We start from the raw sequence: 19,238 nt of genomic DNA, 5'->3' as shown, positions 1-19,238 counted from the left end.
ATACGAAGCTTCTTGAGGAGCACTGTAGTTCACTGTAGTTTTCTATTCGAGGTCTCGACCTTGCCACTCCCTGTTCATCTGCAGCATTACTCTAGGACCGCGCTCTACCACATCTCTGTATACTCATCAAGACCAAGGAAACCTCTGCACATCTTTAGCATCGCCCATCTAGCCCACGGCGCGTTCGACTGCTCATGCCTCCCGCCGTATCTCGATTGTGCTTTTGTATGCTTCCCACGCGAGGTCAAGGTCCTGCCCTGCGCAGTGACGATAGTTATTACTGTTGTTTTCCGGCCCTCGCCACCTCCGTGCCGCCCAGTGATCAGCTTCTCGAAAGCTGTATGCATTCATCCTCCAACTGCCCCCAGTAAAGAAACCTCCCTTTCAGCGTCAAGTGAAACGCCGTGCCGAAATGCCAAGATTGTCGCAAATGCCTCGCGTGCTGACAACGCCTAAGAAATGCCAAAACGAATCCACACAGTCCGGCAAACCTGGCCCGTGTGATGCCGGCATAAAGCGTCCAACAAGCAACTTCTGGCAGGTCGACAACGTTGATCGCCAGACTCGTATCGTGAAGTCGTCAATTCTCATCCTCCCGCAAGCACTACCCGCAGCAAAGCGTCTTCATCAACTTCCCAAAGAAACCTTGCGGCTGCTCTTGCTGTTGCTGTGGACGCTGCTGATTGCCCTGCAGTGCACCCGTCGCTGGACTCTGTCTTTGCCCAGCCAGGTTGGCATTGCTGTTCTGGAATTGGGCCTGTGTGCTAGCTGGTGGCGTCTCCATCTGACCGGCCAAAGCACTACTTCTCTTGGGAACGTTGTTGTTTCCGGCGCTTGTGCGGTCTCTCGGGTTCCTCCCTACTGCTGCGACTCCAGGCTTTGCTGGAGACCCCGGAGTGGGAGGCTGTGCCGCGTTTAAACGGTCCTGTGAGATGGCTCCGCGGTCTCTTGATGGGCGCCCATCAACCCTGAGCTCCAGCAGCACCGTGAAGAGCACGAGCGGACGCATCCTGTGGTGCATTAGGGTTGTGTAGTCCGTGTGCAGCAGACGGGTGTGCTTTAACAGCTTCCCAGCCACGACCGCCATTCAGCTTCATCCAATCGTACTCGCCATCCTCGACCTCGCCAGTATTCTTGAGTGCTTGCGTAAAGAGATCGCGTAGGAAGTCGTAGTCGGGCGTGTCTTCAAAGCCGAGGTTGCGGACGTAGCTGAGGTATTTGTTGAATTCCTCAGGAAAGCCCTCGCAAAGATCCTTGATGGCGGTTGTCTGCTTCTTCTCGCCGATCTTCTCATATTTCTGCTTGTTCGTTGCAGCTTTGAGACCTTGCCATGGAAGTCCGCCACGGAGGAAGTACATGAAAACGTGACCAAGAGCTTCGAGGTCGTCTCGCCGGGATTGTTCGCGTCCGAGATGGGTATTGATGCTCATGTATCTGGCCGTACCGGATAGCGATTTTCTCTCACGATAGGGAATATGCTGTTTTGTTTTGGGATCACGGTATTGCTTGGCCATGCCGAAGTCGACGACGTGGATAACGTTAGCCGCTTTCGAGTTTGGCCGACCGATGAGGAAGTTGTCGGGCTTGATGTCACGGTAGATGAGGTTCTTTTCGTGGATCGTCTGGACGCGTGAGAGCTGGGAGAGTGTCAGTGAGGTCAAAGAGAATCGCCGAAAAGCTCACCATTTGCTTTGCAACCATGACTACCGTCTTGATGGAGAACCGACGGTTGCAGTGGTCGAACAAGTCTTCCAGGCTGGGTCCGAGAAGGTCGATGACGAGGATGTTGTGCAGACCTTCCTGGCCGAAATAATATACATTGGGTATGCCAGCTGTTCTCTTGTCAGTATCTCGTAGCCATGCAACGGGCTGAAGGTCTCCTTACGGCACCCAACGAGGATCTTGTATGTTCTGTATTCATCGCGTAATTGTGGAGCGTCGCTTTTTCTGGGTTCCTGTATGCCGATCAGACCAGAGCTCAATGAAGTCGTAGACAATCACCTACAAATTTGATGGCGACCTGCTGGTTGTTAAGGAGATTGGTGCCTTCGAAGATGACTCCGAACGATCCCTCTCCAATCTTCTTGCCGACGCGATAGTGCACGCCGACGACGTTTGATGACGACGACGCCATGGCCCCTGCTAAGGAATGCCGCTGTGACCGAACCGATGACCGGATCGGCGAGTGTAACGGTGAACGCACAGAGATACCTATGCTCGGCTATTTGTTCGTGTGAATGAGGGACAGGTCGACGTTGGAGGTCGTCTTCGGCGCAGTTTCGGAGGGAATCTGTGTACTTGACGACGTTAGTCCTCGTGTCGATCGAAGCTGTCGACGATAACAATGTGATGACTGTGGCTGTATGGATAGCTCTGACTTGTAGAGATGCTCGTTGGCGCGAAAAAGCTCTCAGCTCTTGCTCGAGCAGGCTGCGTCGTGCCTTCCGGGCGCTCGCCGACGGGCGAAGTCAACTGTAGTCAGGCCCAAGCGGGCAACAATAAAATCGCTCGCGGGCGACGACGGCAGGCGTGATCAAGCCAGCATATAGCCACAAGGTGTAGTATTATGATGGCAGGGGACTCCTCGTAGACAGAACTCACGTGTTGTGTAGTCTATTGATGTTGCAGCTGTCCTGTCCTCTCCTTCTCCTTGCCAAGGGTCTGGCGGCCTCCGTCTCAAAACAAAAAGGCGCACCCTAGTACATCGGTCGTCGCTCGAGGGGAGAAGGCGTAAATTTTGCTGTTTCTGCGGTCGACACTGCAGTCTACCAGCTCGGAGGAGAAGTAGCTCGAGCCGATCAAGCTTCGAGTCGGTGAGCGTGTAGTAGCGTGATGGAGACGGAGATGGAGAATGACAAAGAAAAGAACGGCGCCGTTCTGGAGGTCCAAGGTACTCCCGGCCTAGCAGAGGTCCCTGAAGCGCCCCCAAAACACCTGCCAAGCTTGCCCCATTCTTGAAGCAGAAGATGCTTCCGCTTCTCATTTCAGCTTAGAGCCAATTGTAGGAGGCGGGATCACGCGTTTTCCTGCTTCAATTTCTGCGTATTTGATCATTTCTCTGATTGTGGTACTGGGTGGCCTCTATGGGCACGTAACGATGCTCGAGTACCTATGCTATGATTTCGTTTCCGAGCCGCAGCCATCGCTGCTGCTCTCGTAACATTGTACGCGTAGAGCGGCAACAGCCTATTCAAAAACCATGCCACGACGCTTCTTCTCCTCATCCTCCTTGGTGGAGGCCTTCCGGACGTCGCTCTCCTCCAGAAACGCGCCAAACGAGAGCTCCTCCTCCGGCATGGTCTTCTTGGTGTGGAAGAGGCGACTGATGCTCTTCTTCATGCCAGAACCGACCGCTTTGCGCGGGATCTTGTGCTCAGAGGCCTCCCCATTGGAACCGGAAACCGACGCGACTTTCGTAGGCATTCTCGAATCCATCTCACCCTTGCCTGACTTTCCCATCTTGTGTCCACCATCTTGACCTGACAAGACCGTTCCGAAGTCGAGCTTCTTGTCTTCCTTTGCAGTCTTCGGGTACTCGTCGTTGGATTCGAGCTGCTTCGGATATGGCAGACCTGGCTTGGGCAAGGTGACGCCAGGCGGAGCTTGAGCCATACCCATGACGTTAGAATGCATGCCGAGCGGGTTAATGCGATTCATGCGAGCTGCTGCAGCAATGACATCGTCGGATTTGGCTGGGGAGCGCTTTAGAGTACGCAATTTGGCGATGCCGTCGTCAATATGAGTGACTGGCTCGTTCTCGTTCTTGGGCGAAATGGCGTTGAAGTCCTTCTTCTGCAGGCGGCGACTAGTGGTAGGTGAGACAAGGCGAGTTGGGGTCGATTCGATGAAGGCGCTGGTCGGCAACTTGACGTGATCGTGCTGTCTGGCAGGTGACAAGGCAACCGGATCGCGAGGAATGAGTCTCGGTGGAAGGTCAGGAACTTCGGGCACTGGCGGAGCGGCTTGATAGTCAGCGCGAAGGCCGTACTTGGACGCTTTCTTCTTGAGGTACTCCATTTCGTTGTTCTCGTCGGTCAATTCCTTATCCAAGATATTGTTCAAAGATCTGGTCAAAGAATCGAATTGAGAAGGTGAATGTGCAGTGTTTGTTGGCAGTTGAGGAGAGGTTGGACTTCTTTCATCCTGTTCAGAAGTTGTATCCCATCGCTGGGGTGACAGAACGTTTCCTGCTTTTAGAAGTGGACGTTCAGGTGAGGCCTCTAGTTGCCTGGCGCCAGGCGCACTTGAGGTGGTTATGCTGGAATGAGATGCAGTGATGCTTCGCAGTTTGTCCTTGCAGTAATTCATTGTCTCTGCTCTGTAATGTGAGAGCTTTTCTGCCCGCCCATCGCTGTCCATGCTGCCCTCGTCTCGTAGCAGTGAGAATGACCGGCGACTAGCTCGGCTTGGATTGCGGAAGCGGTCCTTGATTGCTCGGCCGAGGCGAGAGGGTGCATCATCACGCCGTCGCGGTACGTTGGACTCGGTGCGTGCCCCATCCACGACTGTTTCGGCAGACTCAGCAGATGCCTCGTCTTCCTGCGGCACCCAGCCAATCTTGCCGTCCCAAGTCGACTTGTTGAACATTTCTGGAGTCAATTCGCCACAGTGGACGCCCTCAGACTCAGCTACTTTGACGTTGGTGGTGCTCGTAAGGACCGGAGCAGATATGGTACTTCTCGCCAGCGATGTCGAGCTCGGGTTTCTGAGGATCTGGACTCTTTGGGAGAAGCTACGACCCGAGGAGCCTCCGTTGCGGCCAAAGGAGAGCCATGACAGCGGTCTTCTCTTCCGAGGGGCTTGACCTGGGGCGATGTTCTCGTCGTTGCGAACGTCATCTTGGGTGGCCATCTCAGCTACCGCCGGTGCGGCTGGCGGTTGATCGTACGGATCACAGTAAGAGAGGCTGGACGGTGATCGACCGAAGTCGTGATCTGCTTGTGTCGAGATTGCTGTTCAAGGTCAGTTACGGCATTCGAACAGGCAATGGAGTCGTACCCTGCCTCGAACTTGTCCTCTTGAATGGGCGAATGCCATCGAACGACAGCATCGACAACGAGCCTCGACTCTTCGCTCGATTATGTGACGGCATCCTGCTGAGCCAGAGCAAAGTACGTCGCTGCTGGGTGAGGACTCCACCAACTGACCACGAGCTGCTTGAGGGCTCAGATTTGCTGGACAGCCAATATACGCTTCGAGTCTGAGGCTTACGATGAAGACGAACAACCCCTTATGATGTACGAAGCGGCTCCTGACGAAGATGGAAGGCCATTTGAGGTGTTGAGTGATGTTGTGGGTGACGTGCTGATAAAAATCTGCAAGGTCGAGTACTTGAGAGTGGAAGGTGCCGCTCCTGCCTCAAGAGGTCCTGCCTTTGTCCCAAAACTCATCCCAGCTCACCTTTGCTGTCTCGGATTTCACACACATGTCTCAATGTTCGTCGCCGGCGGTCCTATAGTTCAGCCCGACACATTGACAGATACATGGAGGCATCGCATCCCGCCGTGACAATACTCCATCGCTCGCACCATTCCGGCGCAGCTCTCAGGCCTCAGCAAAGCGCGTCCTCTCTGCAGTCATCTCGAAACGTGCCGCTCCATCACAGTGTGCCCTTGAGTCCCGCTGCGTCCTATCTTACTATCGTCGCCATGCCTTCTGAGCAGCCGACGGCCGCCCCAGATGAGCCAGTCAGGAATTCCCTCGCGATCGTCATCGGCCGCTGCGATCATAGACCAGTGCAATGAAGCTCACGATCATCCGCAAACCACCAACCATCATCGACCGAAGACCTCCCGATCTGTATAGAATACAATGCTACATGCTCGAACATGGAAGGAAGTCAACAGCGAGGTCAACGGAAGCTTCCGAAGATGAGTTTACCTATAGCCGCGGCTCGCCTCATTCGTACTGAGATCTCCGCTCTCGGGACCTATGCACATTCGGGCGGACCACAAGACTACATACAGATCTGATGAACCGCTCGCGACGTAGGTGCGGCTCTTGTCACTTATAACAGTGTCTTTGACGAATCGGCTCCAGGTTCAGCAAAGCGAATCGCTTTCGCGGAGACGACACTAATCATCCCGATCGCAAGCATTTATATTCAAAGGACTAACCTACGTTACCTCACCACCACGTTCGACATACCTGCCACAACATGCCCTACTCACTCAAGAACCGCAATGTCCTCGTCACCGGCGGCTCCCGCGGTCTCGGCGCCCTCATTTGCGAGAAGTTCGCCGCCGAGGGCTGCAATGTCATCGTGAACTACGTCTCGGCGGAAGATCGCGCCAAGGAGGTCGTTGCGAAATGCGAGAAGGCAGGAGTGAAGGCTTTTGCTGTCAAAGGTGTATGTACATCTACGAATACTGCATATCTTTCTCAGACAGAGACGTAGTGACACGCCGGCTAATCGCACGTTATCAGGACGCCGGCAGTCCTGAGGACAATGCCAGACTCGTGAAAGAAACAGTTGAGAAGCTGGGCGGCATCGACATCATCATCGCCAACGCGGGATGGACGCGCTTCTCTGACTTCAAAGACCTCAACGCCCTCAGCACCGAGGAGTGGAATAAGGCACGTCTCGCCGACCAACCTGAGCTCCTTAGGATGGTCTCTGTAGAGCTCATGGCTGACTTCTCGTACAGTGCTGGGCTTGCAACGTCATGTGCCACCTGCAACTCATGCAAGCCGCTGGCCCGATCTTCAACTCTAATCCGGACGGTGGCGTGTACCTGATTACATCTTCCATCGCCGGCCGGACCACAGCAGGCAGTAGCATGGCCTACTCCGTGACCAAAGCCGCCGGATTGCAGCTCATGCGTTGCATCGCCACCACGCAAGGGCCGAAGACGCGAATCAACAGTATCCTGCCCGGACTGCTGTTGACGGAATGGGTTAGACGACCGCAACTCCCTCAAAAGTGACCGAGACTGACGCATTATCCAGGGTATGCAGTACAGCAAGGAACGCCAGGAGGCTATCAACAACATGTCGGCGTTGAAGCATGAGGTGAGTCGAGATCGTGTACCATGTGCGAATTTGCTGCTGACCCATTCGAAGACGTATCTGGACGACTGTGCCGACGCATTCATATCTGCAGCCAAGAACAGCTCGATGACCGGACAGCAGATTACCGTTGATGCTGGGATCGCGATCTGAGAGCTGTTCGGACTTGATAGCTCGGTAGAACACGCAATTTGCCACGATCCCATTTGAAGTCACCCCGATGGAGTTCACATTTGAAGTCCTCCCGATGAAGTCCACATGTGAAGTCCTCCCGATGAAGTTCACATGTGAAGTCCTCCCGGCCGAGTTCGCAATTGATGTCCTCCCGGTCAAGTTCACTTTTGAAGTACTTTCAGTGAAGTCCAATCGGGCTTCCGACACTGGAGTGGCGTTGTTGAAAACATGTCCCAGACACTTCAATCCTCACGTATCCGCGGGCGCATCTCCAGACGCTCCAGCACCTGTCGCGGACCCAATCGGCCCGGTTGCCGACAACGGCGCATGAAACCAGCTGACTCGAAACGTCTGAAATCCATGCTGCTGCCTCAGCGGTCCGAGCAACTGCTTCCGCCTCGCCGCCATGATTGCATCCATCGTGCCCAGTCCCTCCACAGTCATCCTTGTGACATGCAACGTCTTGCCGTCGATTGTGTTGATGAACAACGCGTTATTTGTCGCACTCATAGGACTCAAGAAATGCCCATCCGCGCCCTGAATTGCGTACGGGTGACCGACCGGCTGCCACTTGCAGATATCCCTGACTTGCGGATCCTGGGGTACGTAAATACCAATGTTCTCGTTGATGACGACGCGGACCTTTCTCCCGGTGGCATCTTGCGCGAAAGTGTAAAGCCGGCCAAGAGCATTGCTGCGGCGAATGATGTCCTCCGCAGTGAGGGAGTCAAAGTCGATCTGCCTGTGCTCGGAAGCGATCTTGGGCGCCATGGCGAGCTCGTCGAATTTGCGGGGTGCGATGGGCTGGTAGGGCGGTTTGTAGAGGCCCTTTCGGATGGTGTCGAGGAGCATGTCGCAGCCGAAGGCGGAAAGGGTGTCTGTGAGTCCTCCGTATCTGCCGTTGATGGGGATGCCTGGGGCGGGCGTTTGTGCTATGATCACGCCGTGGTCGAACTTGGTTGGGTGCAGGCTCTGGATCGTCACGCCAGTGTGCTTCCGGCCAAGCATGATGGCCCAGTGAACGGGTGCTGCTCCTCGCAAATCCGGGAGAAGCGAAGGGTGGACGTTGATCCCTCCATATTTGCTGGCCTGGAGGATCCGAGATGGGATGAGCAGGCCGAAAGAGACTGCTACAATCAAGTCCGTTGGAGGCGGCGACCAGCCGGTGAATGTGTCGAGCTGGTGAACATTGAGACCCAGCTGGAGAGCGGCGTCTTTCACGGGAGGAGCGGTGATGGCACTAGAGCCGCGTCCATGGCGTTTGTCGGTGCGCGTTACGACGTGTACCGAGCCAATTGAGCTTTCGGGTAGTGTTGATTCCTCATGCAGTGCTTGCAGATGGGCGACACTGAAGCGATCTGCACCACAAAACAGAACATTGAGCTTTTCTTGGAAGAGGCTTGGGCTGACGTGGAATGCTCGCAACTGGTTGAAGCGTCTTATGGGTAGAGATCTGCCATGCCGTGAAGCAAAGAGGAACATCAGGGCATGATAGATGCTACTTTTGATGGACTATTCGATGGTGATTTGAAGACATGGTACTTCGTACGAGCTCGATCAAATCAGGCGATTGGCGCTGCCTTTTCCTTGGCAGGCGCGGGCCTCGGTTGCGCCTGATTCTCGCCTGGAACTACATCATCCTCGTTCGTAACCACTATCTTACGTTCTGACCACCTCAAGCCCATGTACCGCGCATTGACTGTAATTAGATTGGCACTGGCGTAGTATTCGTCGAACACATTCAAGACCCAGCCTCAATACACACCTCTGCCACCAAGAACAGGAAACGCAGCGCGGCGTCACGACACACCCGCCACCATGGCGTCCGAAGCGGGCAGGCCAGCGGGAGAGCCTGAGAAGAGTACAGCATCAGTACCTTCTACGATCCCGCCCTCACAGTCCCAGCAGGACGACTCGGACCCCGACTTCGACGACCTCGATGGTATGCTGAGCCCGCCTGACCTCTGTGACCTAACCACTAACCCGATCGCCAGACGTGCTCGACCAGTTCTCCTCGAACGCTCCCTCATCCTCCCAAGCACAACCCGCAACAAAACCACCACTCGTCTCCGCAGAAGCCTCAGGACCGGGCAGACCCAGCGCCTCCGACCATGACATCCCAATTCCTGATGGCCCACGAGAGGGAGAAAGCGAGGAGGATTTCATGAAGCGCCTGACTGCCGAGCTCTCTTCCGCCATGTCCGCCATGGCGTCTGGCGTGCCGGACGACGCCTCAAAAGCCACGCCCGAAGACCTCGCGAAGATGGGCAAAGACTTGGAGGAGTTTACGCTCGCCATGGAGAAAGAAGGCATACAGCCGGAAGACCTACTGAAAGCGATCCTGGGCGAGCAAGAAGGCGCCAAACTAGCCGCCGCAGCACACGAAGACGCTACCGCCTCATTATCGAAATCACCCTCACAATCAAAGACCACCTCCCCACAACCGGCCTCCTCGAAAGCTACCTCATCAACACAACCTCCATCAACCACCTCCTTCGACGAAACCATACGCCGCACCATGGAGCGCATGTCCAGCTCCTCCGCAGCCGCCACCTCCGCCACACAATCCAAAGCCTCCGCCACCTCAGAAGAGGACATGCTCGCAGACCTCCTCAAATCCCTCGGGCCCAACCCAGACGGCTCGCAGCAGAGCCCGGATGACCTCTCTGCCATGTTTTTATCGATGATGCAACAATTGACTGCCAAATCCATGCTGTACGAGCCAATGAAGGACCTCGACTCGAAATTCCCGGGCTGGCTCGATTCCAACCGAAGTAAGCTGAAGAAGGCCGATTTGACGCGGTACGAGAAGCAACAGGTGATAGTGAAAGAGATTGTGGGCAAGTTCGAGGAGAAGGGGTATAGCGATGACAAGACGCAGGATAGGGACTTTGTGTGGGAGAAGATGCAAGCGATGCAAGAGCTGGGCGCGCCGCCGGAGGATTTGGTTGAGGGTGGCGGGCTGATGCCCGGGATGGGGGATCTGGGAGGGATGGGGGAGTTGTTGGGAGGTGGCGGTGGGAAGGATGAGGGATGTCCGACGCAATGAGCGAGGCGGTGATGACGGTGGGGTACGAGTATGGGCTGGACGGGAAGGAAGATACATACGGCGGATGAAGATACCCTTGGAAACCAGCGGGAATGGTGCCTGTGTTGGCCGGACGAGTATATGAATGAATGAAGAGAGCCATATCACCCAGTATCTTCTGGTCTGTCCAGGTTCGAGACTTGTAATATGAACATTTGATTGCGCTGCCATCTGTGCCGTCGCTGGCATGCTCGAGTATTATCGTAAATCGTTACATCTATGCATACGCATATGCACAAGGTAGTAGTATATACAGTGCTTTCTCACTCACACCACACTTCTTCTTCTCCATCAGTGCTGTTGCTCTCGGTGATTGATGGCAGAATCTCCCGTACAGCGACATCAAGACAGGTCCATATCCGTGTCACCGACAGCCTCACCGTCTGGGCCGGTGCGAGGATCTTGGGCCGCCGTTTGTGGTTGCTGGTGCTGTTGTTCCTGCGAGAGCACCTCCATGAACACCTCATCCCACTCCTGGCTATCGCCGTCTCCGTCCGCTTGATCTGCAAAGCCGTTTCCCTCGCCATCCCACAGCTCAAGTAACTCCTCAATCTCCTTCTCTTCCGTCGGGCTCATCTGCCCTTCCTCCTCACCAACGCCTTTACCGGGAACGCCAGACTCCGCATCGGCAACGACACCGCTCATAGCCATGTTCTCATCGAGCTCTTCTTCCTCCTCGACCTCGACTCCGGCACCGTTGTCTAGAAGCCGCATCTCCGTCTCCCACGCCCGCCGCTCCTCCAAGTAATCCGCCCTCAACAGCTTATCATCCCGCCCGAAACCCTCGTCACGGCGCGTGCGTATGCGATCGAGGAATTTCGCGCGCGTATCTGCTCGTCTAGTCGTCGCATGGTTCTGAAGCAGGGAATTGGGCGTGCTTGCTCGTGAGCGGGCTTCGTAGCGCGATGTTGGCGCTGTGACTGCGGTCGTGGGGCCTGCTGTCGTGGAGGGCGTGAAGAAGGTGGTTGAGGCTGTGGGGGTGGGCGAAGAGAAGGAGAATGGCTTCAGGTGTTCGGACGGGTGGGCTGTGTTCTCCTGTGCGGTCTCGGGGAGGTTCTCGAAATCTTCTTCTTGTATTCCCCGTGAGATGGGCGAAGACAGCGAGAACGCCTTGTTCTCCACGCCATAGTTTGTCTGCTGGTCATTCTTCGACATCGAGCCGCAAAGTCGAGGGCGCCTCAGTCCGTGATTGGCATTATATGACGTTCGCAGCGGAGAGGGCGTGAGCGGTGCGTGTTGTTGGAAGGCGAAGGGATTATTGCTGGCGCCGAAGTACTGTGGTTGGAATTGAGTGGGTGGCGGTTGAGGTGGGGATGAGAGGAAGAACATCGTCGTCAGTACTTCAGTAGCTGATGAAAGACTGCGACGCGGTGAGTGCGCCGTGCTTTCTGCTGATCAGGCAAAGGAGGGTTTAAGTGTGCAGCTCATGCTCGAGGGCGAGATGCAGGCGCAAAATGGTTGCCGCAAATCGTGACGCGCCCAAGAAGTCGCGACCTGCGCGTCTGGTTCTCGCAAAACACCGTAGATCTCTTTAGCCGTTTCTGGCTCCGGCGTCGATCACCCTTAGGCCAAGAGTGATCGCCCGCCGGCAAAAGGCTTGCGTGTACCTCAAAAAGTGACAAGCGAAATTTGCAGGGGACACGTCAACGGTGCTGTTCGACGATGAACCGACGCGTAGCCCAAGGGAGGACTCCAACGGTGGTAGTAATAATGAGATCGAGGCAAGGGTGGTACAGTGCTCTTGCAGTGTTTCAGAAAAGATTGGTGGTTCTTTGCTATGCTACCTACTCGACAATCCCAACACCAACACCGCCCTGCAAAGGGAATCGCCGTCCGCATCCTTTAGCTTTCCTGCTTGATGCCCTTTTCGGCCCATGGCATGCTCTATGGCGCTGCATTGGAAGTAGCCAACGTCTGCTATGCGTCAACCCACATGAGTACCTCGATGAGCGGTAGTGTGTCGATTGAGACCTCATTATTACCCTTTCCCTTTCCCTTGCAATGATCCTAGTTGCCCATTGACCGCTCCCACTCCGTATGTCGACAACCATAGACTTTTTTTGTGTACTCGCTAAGTTTCAAAGTGTGTGTCGTTGCGTCGTAGATCTGAGGTTCTCAGAAGTTGGAAGCCTGGTTGACCGGTCCTGGCTGGTGGTATTGATCAAGAGTCCGACTGAAGGGCGTAGCAGTGTTGTCAGTGCTGCCGGACAGCTTCTCTTGAGCCTGGTTCGGATCGTAGGCATCTCCATCGTGTAGATTGCGGTTCTTGCCCCAGATGCGCCATGCCGTATAGCCGAGACCAGCCAGCAGAAGTGCACCGCCAACACCGCCAACAACACCTCCAATTGTCTTCTTTGCAGTATCACTAAGCCCGCCGCCACCGCTGCTGTTGTTACTGGCTAGCGAGGATGAATCGACGTCGGTCGACGTGGGGATGACTGTGCTGGAGGTCTTGGTGCCGACGCTAGTGACGCCGTTGGTGATGGTGGTGAATGTGACAGCAATCTCAGAAGTGACACTGGTCGGTACGCGAGTGGACGCCGGTGTGGAGGAGGACTCTGCCGCCGACGTCTGAGACTCTTCAGATGCGGTAGTAGATTGAGGACGCGTTGAGGTGCTGATCTCAGTGGTAGTCGAGATCACATCGTCTGTTGGACTGCTTGTGGGTGTCGCTGAGGGCGATGAAGTAGGCGTTGCTGAAGGTGTAGTCGAAGGAGTGGTGTCTGTGTCGGAGGTCACACCAGTCGACAGATTGACGGATTGTCGGCGAAAGAGAGCGATGGCATCGTCGAGAGGGTCAGCAACTACCGTCGACACCAATAGCGACGACAGGGCCGTAACGGCAATGTATTGAAAGTATTTCATTGTGAACAGAGATGACTATGTCGATGGTAGAATTGGTAATCGGTTCGACCGAATTTCGCCAGCAGGTCTTCTCAACAAAGGAGAGCCTGCGCTTGAAACGATAATTTTTGGCGGCTAAGGAGTCGAATGCGAAACAAAGCTCTTCGTGATAAAACAAAGGATACGAAGAAGAACGGAATAGTCGGTTGCTGGTGGAACGAAGAGAAAATGGTCAACGAACGGACTGGCGGAAGAGGATGGCAGTGATTTCAAACGGGAAGGAGATGAGTGAGAGGCCCTCGACAACTGCGCCTTCCATCGTCTTTTCATGTCTCACCACCAGCAAATCGAATGCGAAGCTTTTCATAGGCGGGTCTTCTCGGTCTTGGCAATTCTCGCTCGCCCTCGCCAAACATGTCGCGCATGTGGAATTGCTGCAGCTCATTCATCATCGTGCATCATTCGTCCCGTGCCTGATTACTGAGTTGCATACAGCGCACGTGCTATGTCCCACTTGAGCCGACTGCTCTATCGAGCGCGCGAAAGTCGGTCAACGAGCAGCGCGACAGCAGAGGACGGCATCTGGCAACCAGGAGGCTCTTCCAGGCCTTTCCTCGGCTTTATGGCTTTTTGAGAACTGGAGAACTGTGCAGTGGTCATCTTAGGCGACAAAGAGGCCGCTGAGAGACTGTTCTATGCTAAGATCGAATGCTGAGTCCTTAAATTTTCGCCATCCACTTCCACCTCCAACCCAGGCATGCCCATCGACTGACCGTGAACGTCCCAATACTCGCCGCCAACACAGCACACATGAATCCCACCATCGGCTGCGGCCCAACTCTCTGCACGAGCTCGCCTGAGATCGGAATACAGATCAGCGTCGACAGACTTGCAATGAAGTAGCATGTCCCGTAGTACCGCCCAAAGTGCTCTGCGCCACATAATTGACCCAGACACGCCGGCGTCATAGCCATCCACGATCCGGTCCCAAATCCGAAGATGGCCACAAAGATATACAGCGCCGCCAAGCTCGTATGCCCGAACGGCAACCATATCACAAGCATGATCACCAACGTGACCACCATCATGGTCCCAAACACATTGAACCTCCCCACCACATCACTGACAAAGCCCGGAATGATCCGTCCCAGACAGCTCACCCCATTCATGACTGCGATCAGGTAAAAGCCTGTCTCCGGCGGGTAATCCGTCCCCATGCTCGCATACGTTGGTAGGATCCCCAATGCCCCAAACAGCACGATCTCGATGCCAAAGACGCTCGCCGTGAGAAAGCAAAACGCCGGATCCCCGAACAGCGCCAACGAGAAGATCCGCTGCTTCTTCGCATCTGGACTCGGTGGTAGACGTGCCTTCATCAGGACATTTCCGAGAGCCAAGCAGACGAGAAAGACGAAACCCAGAATCCTCATTGACCACGCATACCCATACTTCGGCAGCGTAGCCCGCAGCACCAGCGGGATCACCACGCCACCGAAACTCGACCCCACCATCGCCAACCCCGCCGCTAGACCTCTTCTCACTCGAAACCAATGACTCACGCACGCCATACTCGTCGTCGTAAGAGCCGCCCCAGCTGGCCCGCCCAGAAACCCCAAACACAGCAGAAACTGCCAGTACTCACTACACTCCGCCAGCAAGAACGTCATGATCACATACGCCACACTGCCCACGCCCAACAGCCACCTGGGACCGTACATGTCGAACAACGGCCCAACGCAGATGCCTAGGCTGAGGGCAAGGTAAACAAACACAGACGGTATCCAGCCAATATCCCGACTCGAGTAGTCGGCGAGCTGGTGGTACTGCCAATAGTCCTGCAGAGTGCCGATGCTGACCATGAAGCCGAAAGAGGGAAAGAGCGTGAGGAAGGCGCCGAGGAGGACGATGGAAGCGGGGAGAGCGCCGCGGTCGCCGGGGAAGTCGTCTGCGTCGGTGGGAGGTGCTGGTGGTTGCTGTTGTTCGAGCTCTAGCGGCTCGAGGCGCTGCGTTGCTTGTTGCTTCTCATTTGCACCGCTTGAGTGCTCCACGGCATGCTTTTGGTCAAGTTGCTGGTATTCATATCCACCATTTGCATGCCCTCCACTCGTAGCATTAGCCGAGGAGATGTGCGAGTCGACGAGCTGCAATGCTGGATTCGTCGTTGGATCCATGTTGCTCTTGTCGTACTGCCGATGAAAGAAGGAGCTGAACGTAGTAGACGCAGAGCCCGCTCTGTCAACTTATGACATTATGTGTATCGTTGATCAATTTCTGCACGCCCTTGTAGCTACATTTCGTGGAGTCATGATGATCTGCTCCGAGGGTGGAGGTGTTCTCCGCTCGAATTTTGTGTGGCGTTCTCTGTGGGCGGAGCTGATCCACTGCTCTGCATCGCTGCCAAGCGACAGGCGCTTACCTCGAGTGATCGCAGAGTATACCTGAAGTGGTTGTGACAAGAGAGACACTATCAGCATTATTCTGTGGTACGTACGTCCCTTCGGCGGGATCTTGCAATGTCAAAATGAGTACATGTTCGCTGCAGAAAAAGGTGTTCAGCGTCCTATGGCTAGCTATGAATCGACGCAGCCAATGCGATGGATCAATCCTGACGCTGCCGATCTGTTCGCCTCCAGTGGACACTCGAGTCCTAAGCTTCCCAAGTTTCCCTACAAGGAATAATCATAGGAGGCTTGCCTACCTCCTATAAGAATCCCATACGCCCAAGTTCATGAAGTCCTCAATGAGATCATACACACGAGTCGCACTGTCCTCCATAGCCAGTTGATGCCAGCTCATCAAAATGCCGAGTCGAGATACCAGTCGATTGAATTGGCCGCGCTTCGACGAGCCAGCGAAGAGCCTGGACTCTGATTGCGATAGAGCTGATTGCACCATGCGCAGGAGATATCTCGCAGAGTCAGATGTGGGTTTGGATACATACTCCGCGAGCCACTTGCTGCAAATCGTCTCGGTGGGGTAAGTTTCTGTGAACTTGTCGAGTATGGATTCGCCTCGGGGAGGATGGTGACTGTCAGAATCGGCCAAAGGACGTCTTCTCTTTCTGCTTTTTGCCCTTCGGGGCCAACCCGAGTCCCCAGGCGAAGTCCTGATCTATTTCGGGCTCAACAAGGTTCTCAGGCTCAGGCTGGACTTCGGGCTCAGACTCTTCGTCAGATGTCGTGCTTTCCTTATCGGGATTCTGAAGAGCCGATCTTCCCTGCGGATTATGGCGATGCATGCGGTAACAGAGCTTCTGTGCCTCACGCAAAGCCGTGAGCTTCTTGTCGAGAGCCCGCCGCTCCTCTGCAGACTCCTCGGACTCTCCTGCCACTTTGGCCAACGCAGCGCTGTCAAGTTTGTAGACCAACTCGGGTGTGAAGAGACTGGCCAGCTTATCGATGAGCAGCTCGTTGATGGTGTCGATGGCGAAAGTGTCGGTGATACGCTTCAGTGCAACCTGCATTCAGTCAGCTTGGTGATTGCAATTCCTACCGACCTTACCTTGTAGTAAGCAAACATGGCGTTCGATGCTTCAATGGCAGCGAATCGCTTCATATCCTTCTGAGTATGTTGCTTCAAGGCCTCGGCAAGTTTGCGAACATCGAAGGAGCCCGTATATAATCGAGCTGCTGTGCTCTCAGCCTCGGGATCGACGCCAAGGAAGCCGTGGAGAGAGCTGCTGATGTCCTTCATGAGTTGATCCTCGCGGTTTTTCTGAAGGTTGTCGGTGAAGTAGTGGTTGAATGTACTCGGATGTTTCTCGAAGGGTACAAGATCTTGCTCAGCCTTCAGACTTACCGCGGACTCCAGAGCGTCAATCGAAGGGTTCACGATCTCAGTCAAGATGCCTTCGACTGTTGCATCGTCCGCCACCGCCTGCAATGTTAATCGGACCGCCTTGCGAGACATGTCAAACACTTCGTTAAGCGTATACGCGACGATGTCTTTCCATGGTTTGCATTGCTCCAGAAAGAGAGGCTTGATAATGGAAGGGCTGAAGAGACCTGGTAGCTCCCGTCCACGATTTTGGTCCATAAGCAACTCGACATGCTTGTAGAAGTCGTCTTGTAACATCTTCTGGGGTCGACCCGGCAGTGCTCTGTAGTTCTTGGGCATCTTCTTGACGACTTCTATAGCGTGGCCGTGCTTATTGATGTTTTCTCTGAACTCGTCGAGAATTATCATGGATCGCGCACACACACGCTTCTCGAAGTCAGAGTCCTCTATGCCACTCCCGAAGAACGGATCAGTATAGATGCCGTTGTTCGATGAGGCCATGAGAGTTCCAAACTTCGTGCTGGCTTGAAGCAGGTACATGCGTTGCTCATCTGAGCTGCCGCGGTACGGACCGAGGGTGGCCAACTTCTGCTCGCACTCTGCAATGCCAGCATCGATGTCTTTGAGCATATTTGGCATCTCAGTGAGAATATGGCTCTGCAAGATCTTGCCGAGTCGCTTCCGCAATGCAACAACACCCTTGGTCTCGGTGCTGAGACTTTTCCAGATGCCGCTGGCAAAGAATTGCTTCTCCGTCTCGTCGCGTTCGGCTTGTGATGACGCTTGCTCTTCGAAGCTGCGGTTGCGTACGACGGCCCAGCCCAGGCTGAACTTTGTCGAGGGATCGGCGTTCTGGGCCAGTGTGAAGTACTGTTGCTCAGAAGGAGAATTGAGTGGTAGGGTGTCGGGCTTGGTGATCACTCCAATGGTTCTATCACCCTTGGGATCATGTTTCTCGGCAAACGTTATGACAATCTGGTTCTCCTTGTCGTTCTTAGCTGAGATGACAGCCATGATGATGCTACGGGGGTTTTCGATATAGCTTTCGACAAGTGATGTGACGACTTGCTTATCATTGTCCGACTGGCCTTTGCCACGGGCGTGGAAGAGACCAGGAACATCGACAAGGGTCAGGTGTGGTTGCTGTGGACCGCACACCTCAATGCGCAGCCTATCATGAGAGAACGTCTTCAGTGGTCCGATGCCCATGGCAGTGGCGGCCTCCTTCATGATCTGACCGAAGTCATCGGGGCTGGTCGTAGAAGGTTGCCAGACTGAAAGGGAATCACGCTCGGAGTCTGGCCGATCTTGGTCGGGAATGATGCTGATGGAGATCGAGGAGTGGAGAGTTCTTCGCAGGGCGTATTCAGTCGCGTAACGGGTGCACAAGCCGGTACATCTATTAGTCCAGGACAGCGAACATGAGGCATACATACCATCGCCAATTTCGAATCGCAATCCGCATATAGCCTCTAGCGTCGAACTCTTCCCTGACCATGTGTTAGTGGAAAGCTAGAACAGGTGCGTTAGCGGATGACCTACCGGAGCTCTGGTCGCCGCAGACGACTATCTGTGGTATATCCACATAGCGACTGATGCCTTGCTCTCTGAGCTTGTCAATAGTATTCAGTAGCTCCTCGTGCTCGTGGGACGTGCTCCAGGGTTGAGTGGTGACTGAGCTGCCGGCGTCGCCCATCCTGAATGTCATACGAACCGAAGGCCCGCCCTTCTGCAGTGCTCGAGATGAACGCGAGTGGTGGGTGAGAAGGAAAAGGGTCAAGAAGCAGCTTTCATAGAAACTCAGCTTAGGCATGTTAGACAACCCGGTCTGGAAGGGTCCAGGATCTGCTGCCATGACAAGATACCTGCAAGTAAGCAGTTGCCTCTTTGCTTCTGAAAGCGGACATGTTTGCTAGCTGCAAGGCAGATCGCAGCTGCAGTCAGGCATCGACAGCGGGTCTCAGGCAGCGACGCAAATCCGGATGAGGTTTGACGCAATCTAGAAAGGTGAGGTGTTCTTAGTGGTGTCCGACTTGCGGGTGCTTTCCTTCGACTTCTCGCCAATATGACAGGTTCAGACAGAGGGCAGCCGCATGAGCCGAAACGATGTTTTGCCCAGAACGGGTTTGCTGCCGGTATCTCGGCATTCATGTCTCAGCGAGATCGCGATTCGGATGTATGCCGTGCAGGCGGGACCTCTCTCAATCACTCACCGTCTGATATACGATGCAACCGCTGGCGGGTGAGATGAGATAGGAACTCTGGGCAAAGAGCATGTTGCGGACCCTCGTAAACGAGAGACCGTGACCAATGCTCATACGCTCTGCGGCGATCCGGCCGATATCTA

At 54.8% G+C, this 19,238-nt stretch overlaps 9 protein-coding genes across 9 annotated transcripts; 2 read left to right on the top strand and 7 right to left on the bottom strand.

The window, feature by feature from the left end:
* Nucleotides 1-962: 962 nt before the first annotated feature.
* AB675_4412 (uncharacterized protein) lies at nt 963-2,134 on the bottom strand (the record flags this gene model as incomplete). Its single annotated transcript, XM_018144550.1, has 4 exons — nt 963-1,637; nt 1,684-1,832; nt 1,886-1,955; nt 2,006-2,134. 4 exons carry the CDS (start codon nt 2,132-2,134, stop codon nt 963-965), a joined length of 1,023 nt encoding a protein of 340 aa, XP_017996484.1.
* Nucleotides 2,135-3,186: 1,052 nt separating this feature from the next.
* Nucleotides 3,187-5,092, bottom strand: AB675_4411 (uncharacterized protein; the record flags this gene model as incomplete). Its single annotated transcript, XM_018144549.1, has 2 exons — nt 3,187-4,952; nt 4,999-5,092. 2 exons carry the CDS (start codon nt 5,090-5,092, stop codon nt 3,187-3,189), a joined length of 1,860 nt encoding a protein of 619 aa, XP_017996466.1.
* Nucleotides 5,093-6,157: 1,065 nt separating this feature from the next.
* AB675_4410 (Granaticin polyketide synthase putative ketoacyl 2) lies at nt 6,158-7,161 on the top strand (the record flags this gene model as incomplete). Its single annotated transcript, XM_018144548.1, has 5 exons — nt 6,158-6,349; nt 6,427-6,618; nt 6,648-6,896; nt 6,949-7,011; nt 7,063-7,161. The coding sequence occupies 5 exons, from the start codon at nt 6,158-6,160 to the stop codon at nt 7,159-7,161; spliced, it is 795 nt and encodes a 264-aa protein (XP_017996494.1).
* A 270-nt stretch (nt 7,162-7,431) lies between these two features.
* Nucleotides 7,432-8,664, bottom strand: AB675_4409 (Methionyl-tRNA formyltransferase, mitochondrial; the record flags this gene model as incomplete). The annotated part of the gene is made up of 1 exon (XM_018144546.1): nt 7,432-8,664. One exon carries the CDS (start codon nt 8,662-8,664, stop codon nt 7,432-7,434), a length of 1,233 nt encoding a protein of 410 aa, XP_017996524.1.
* A 336-nt stretch (nt 8,665-9,000) lies between these two features.
* Nucleotides 9,001-10,231, top strand: AB675_4408 (Peroxisome biogenesis protein 19-1; the record flags this gene model as incomplete). The annotated part of the gene is made up of 2 exons (XM_018144545.1): nt 9,001-9,124; nt 9,177-10,231. The coding sequence occupies 2 exons, from the start codon at nt 9,001-9,003 to the stop codon at nt 10,229-10,231; spliced, it is 1,179 nt and encodes a 392-aa protein (XP_017996463.1).
* A 381-nt stretch (nt 10,232-10,612) lies between these two features.
* On the bottom strand, nt 10,613-11,599 carry AB675_4407 (uncharacterized protein; the record flags this gene model as incomplete). The annotated part of the gene is made up of 1 exon (XM_018144544.1): nt 10,613-11,599. The coding sequence occupies one exon, from the start codon at nt 11,597-11,599 to the stop codon at nt 10,613-10,615; it is 987 nt and encodes a 328-aa protein (XP_017996540.1).
* A 786-nt stretch (nt 11,600-12,385) lies between these two features.
* Nucleotides 12,386-13,135, bottom strand: AB675_4406 (uncharacterized protein; the record flags this gene model as incomplete). Its single annotated transcript, XM_018144543.1, has 1 exon — nt 12,386-13,135. One exon carries the CDS (start codon nt 13,133-13,135, stop codon nt 12,386-12,388), a length of 750 nt encoding a protein of 249 aa, XP_017996490.1.
* A 698-nt stretch (nt 13,136-13,833) lies between these two features.
* On the bottom strand, nt 13,834-15,285 carry AB675_4405 (putative transporter MCH4; the record flags this gene model as incomplete). Its single annotated transcript, XM_018144542.1, has 1 exon — nt 13,834-15,285. The coding sequence occupies one exon, from the start codon at nt 15,283-15,285 to the stop codon at nt 13,834-13,836; it is 1,452 nt and encodes a 483-aa protein (XP_017996509.1).
* An 860-nt stretch (nt 15,286-16,145) lies between these two features.
* On the bottom strand, nt 16,146-18,587 carry AB675_4404 (Interferon-induced GTP-binding protein Mx; the record flags this gene model as incomplete). Its single annotated transcript, XM_018144541.1, has 3 exons — nt 16,146-16,571; nt 16,616-18,381; nt 18,434-18,587. 3 exons carry the CDS (start codon nt 18,585-18,587, stop codon nt 16,146-16,148), a joined length of 2,346 nt encoding a protein of 781 aa, XP_017996461.1.
* Between the last annotated feature and the right edge of the window lie 651 nt (nt 18,588-19,238).

The sequence above is a fragment of the Cyphellophora attinorum genome (genome assembly GCF_001299255.1).
Source record: "Cyphellophora attinorum strain CBS 131958 chromosome Unknown Contig30, whole genome shotgun sequence".
NCBI classification, from domain to species: Eukaryota; Fungi; Ascomycota; class Eurotiomycetes; order Chaetothyriales; family Cyphellophoraceae; genus Cyphellophora; species Cyphellophora attinorum.
This window is presented reverse-complemented; position numbering and strand designations above follow the sequence as displayed.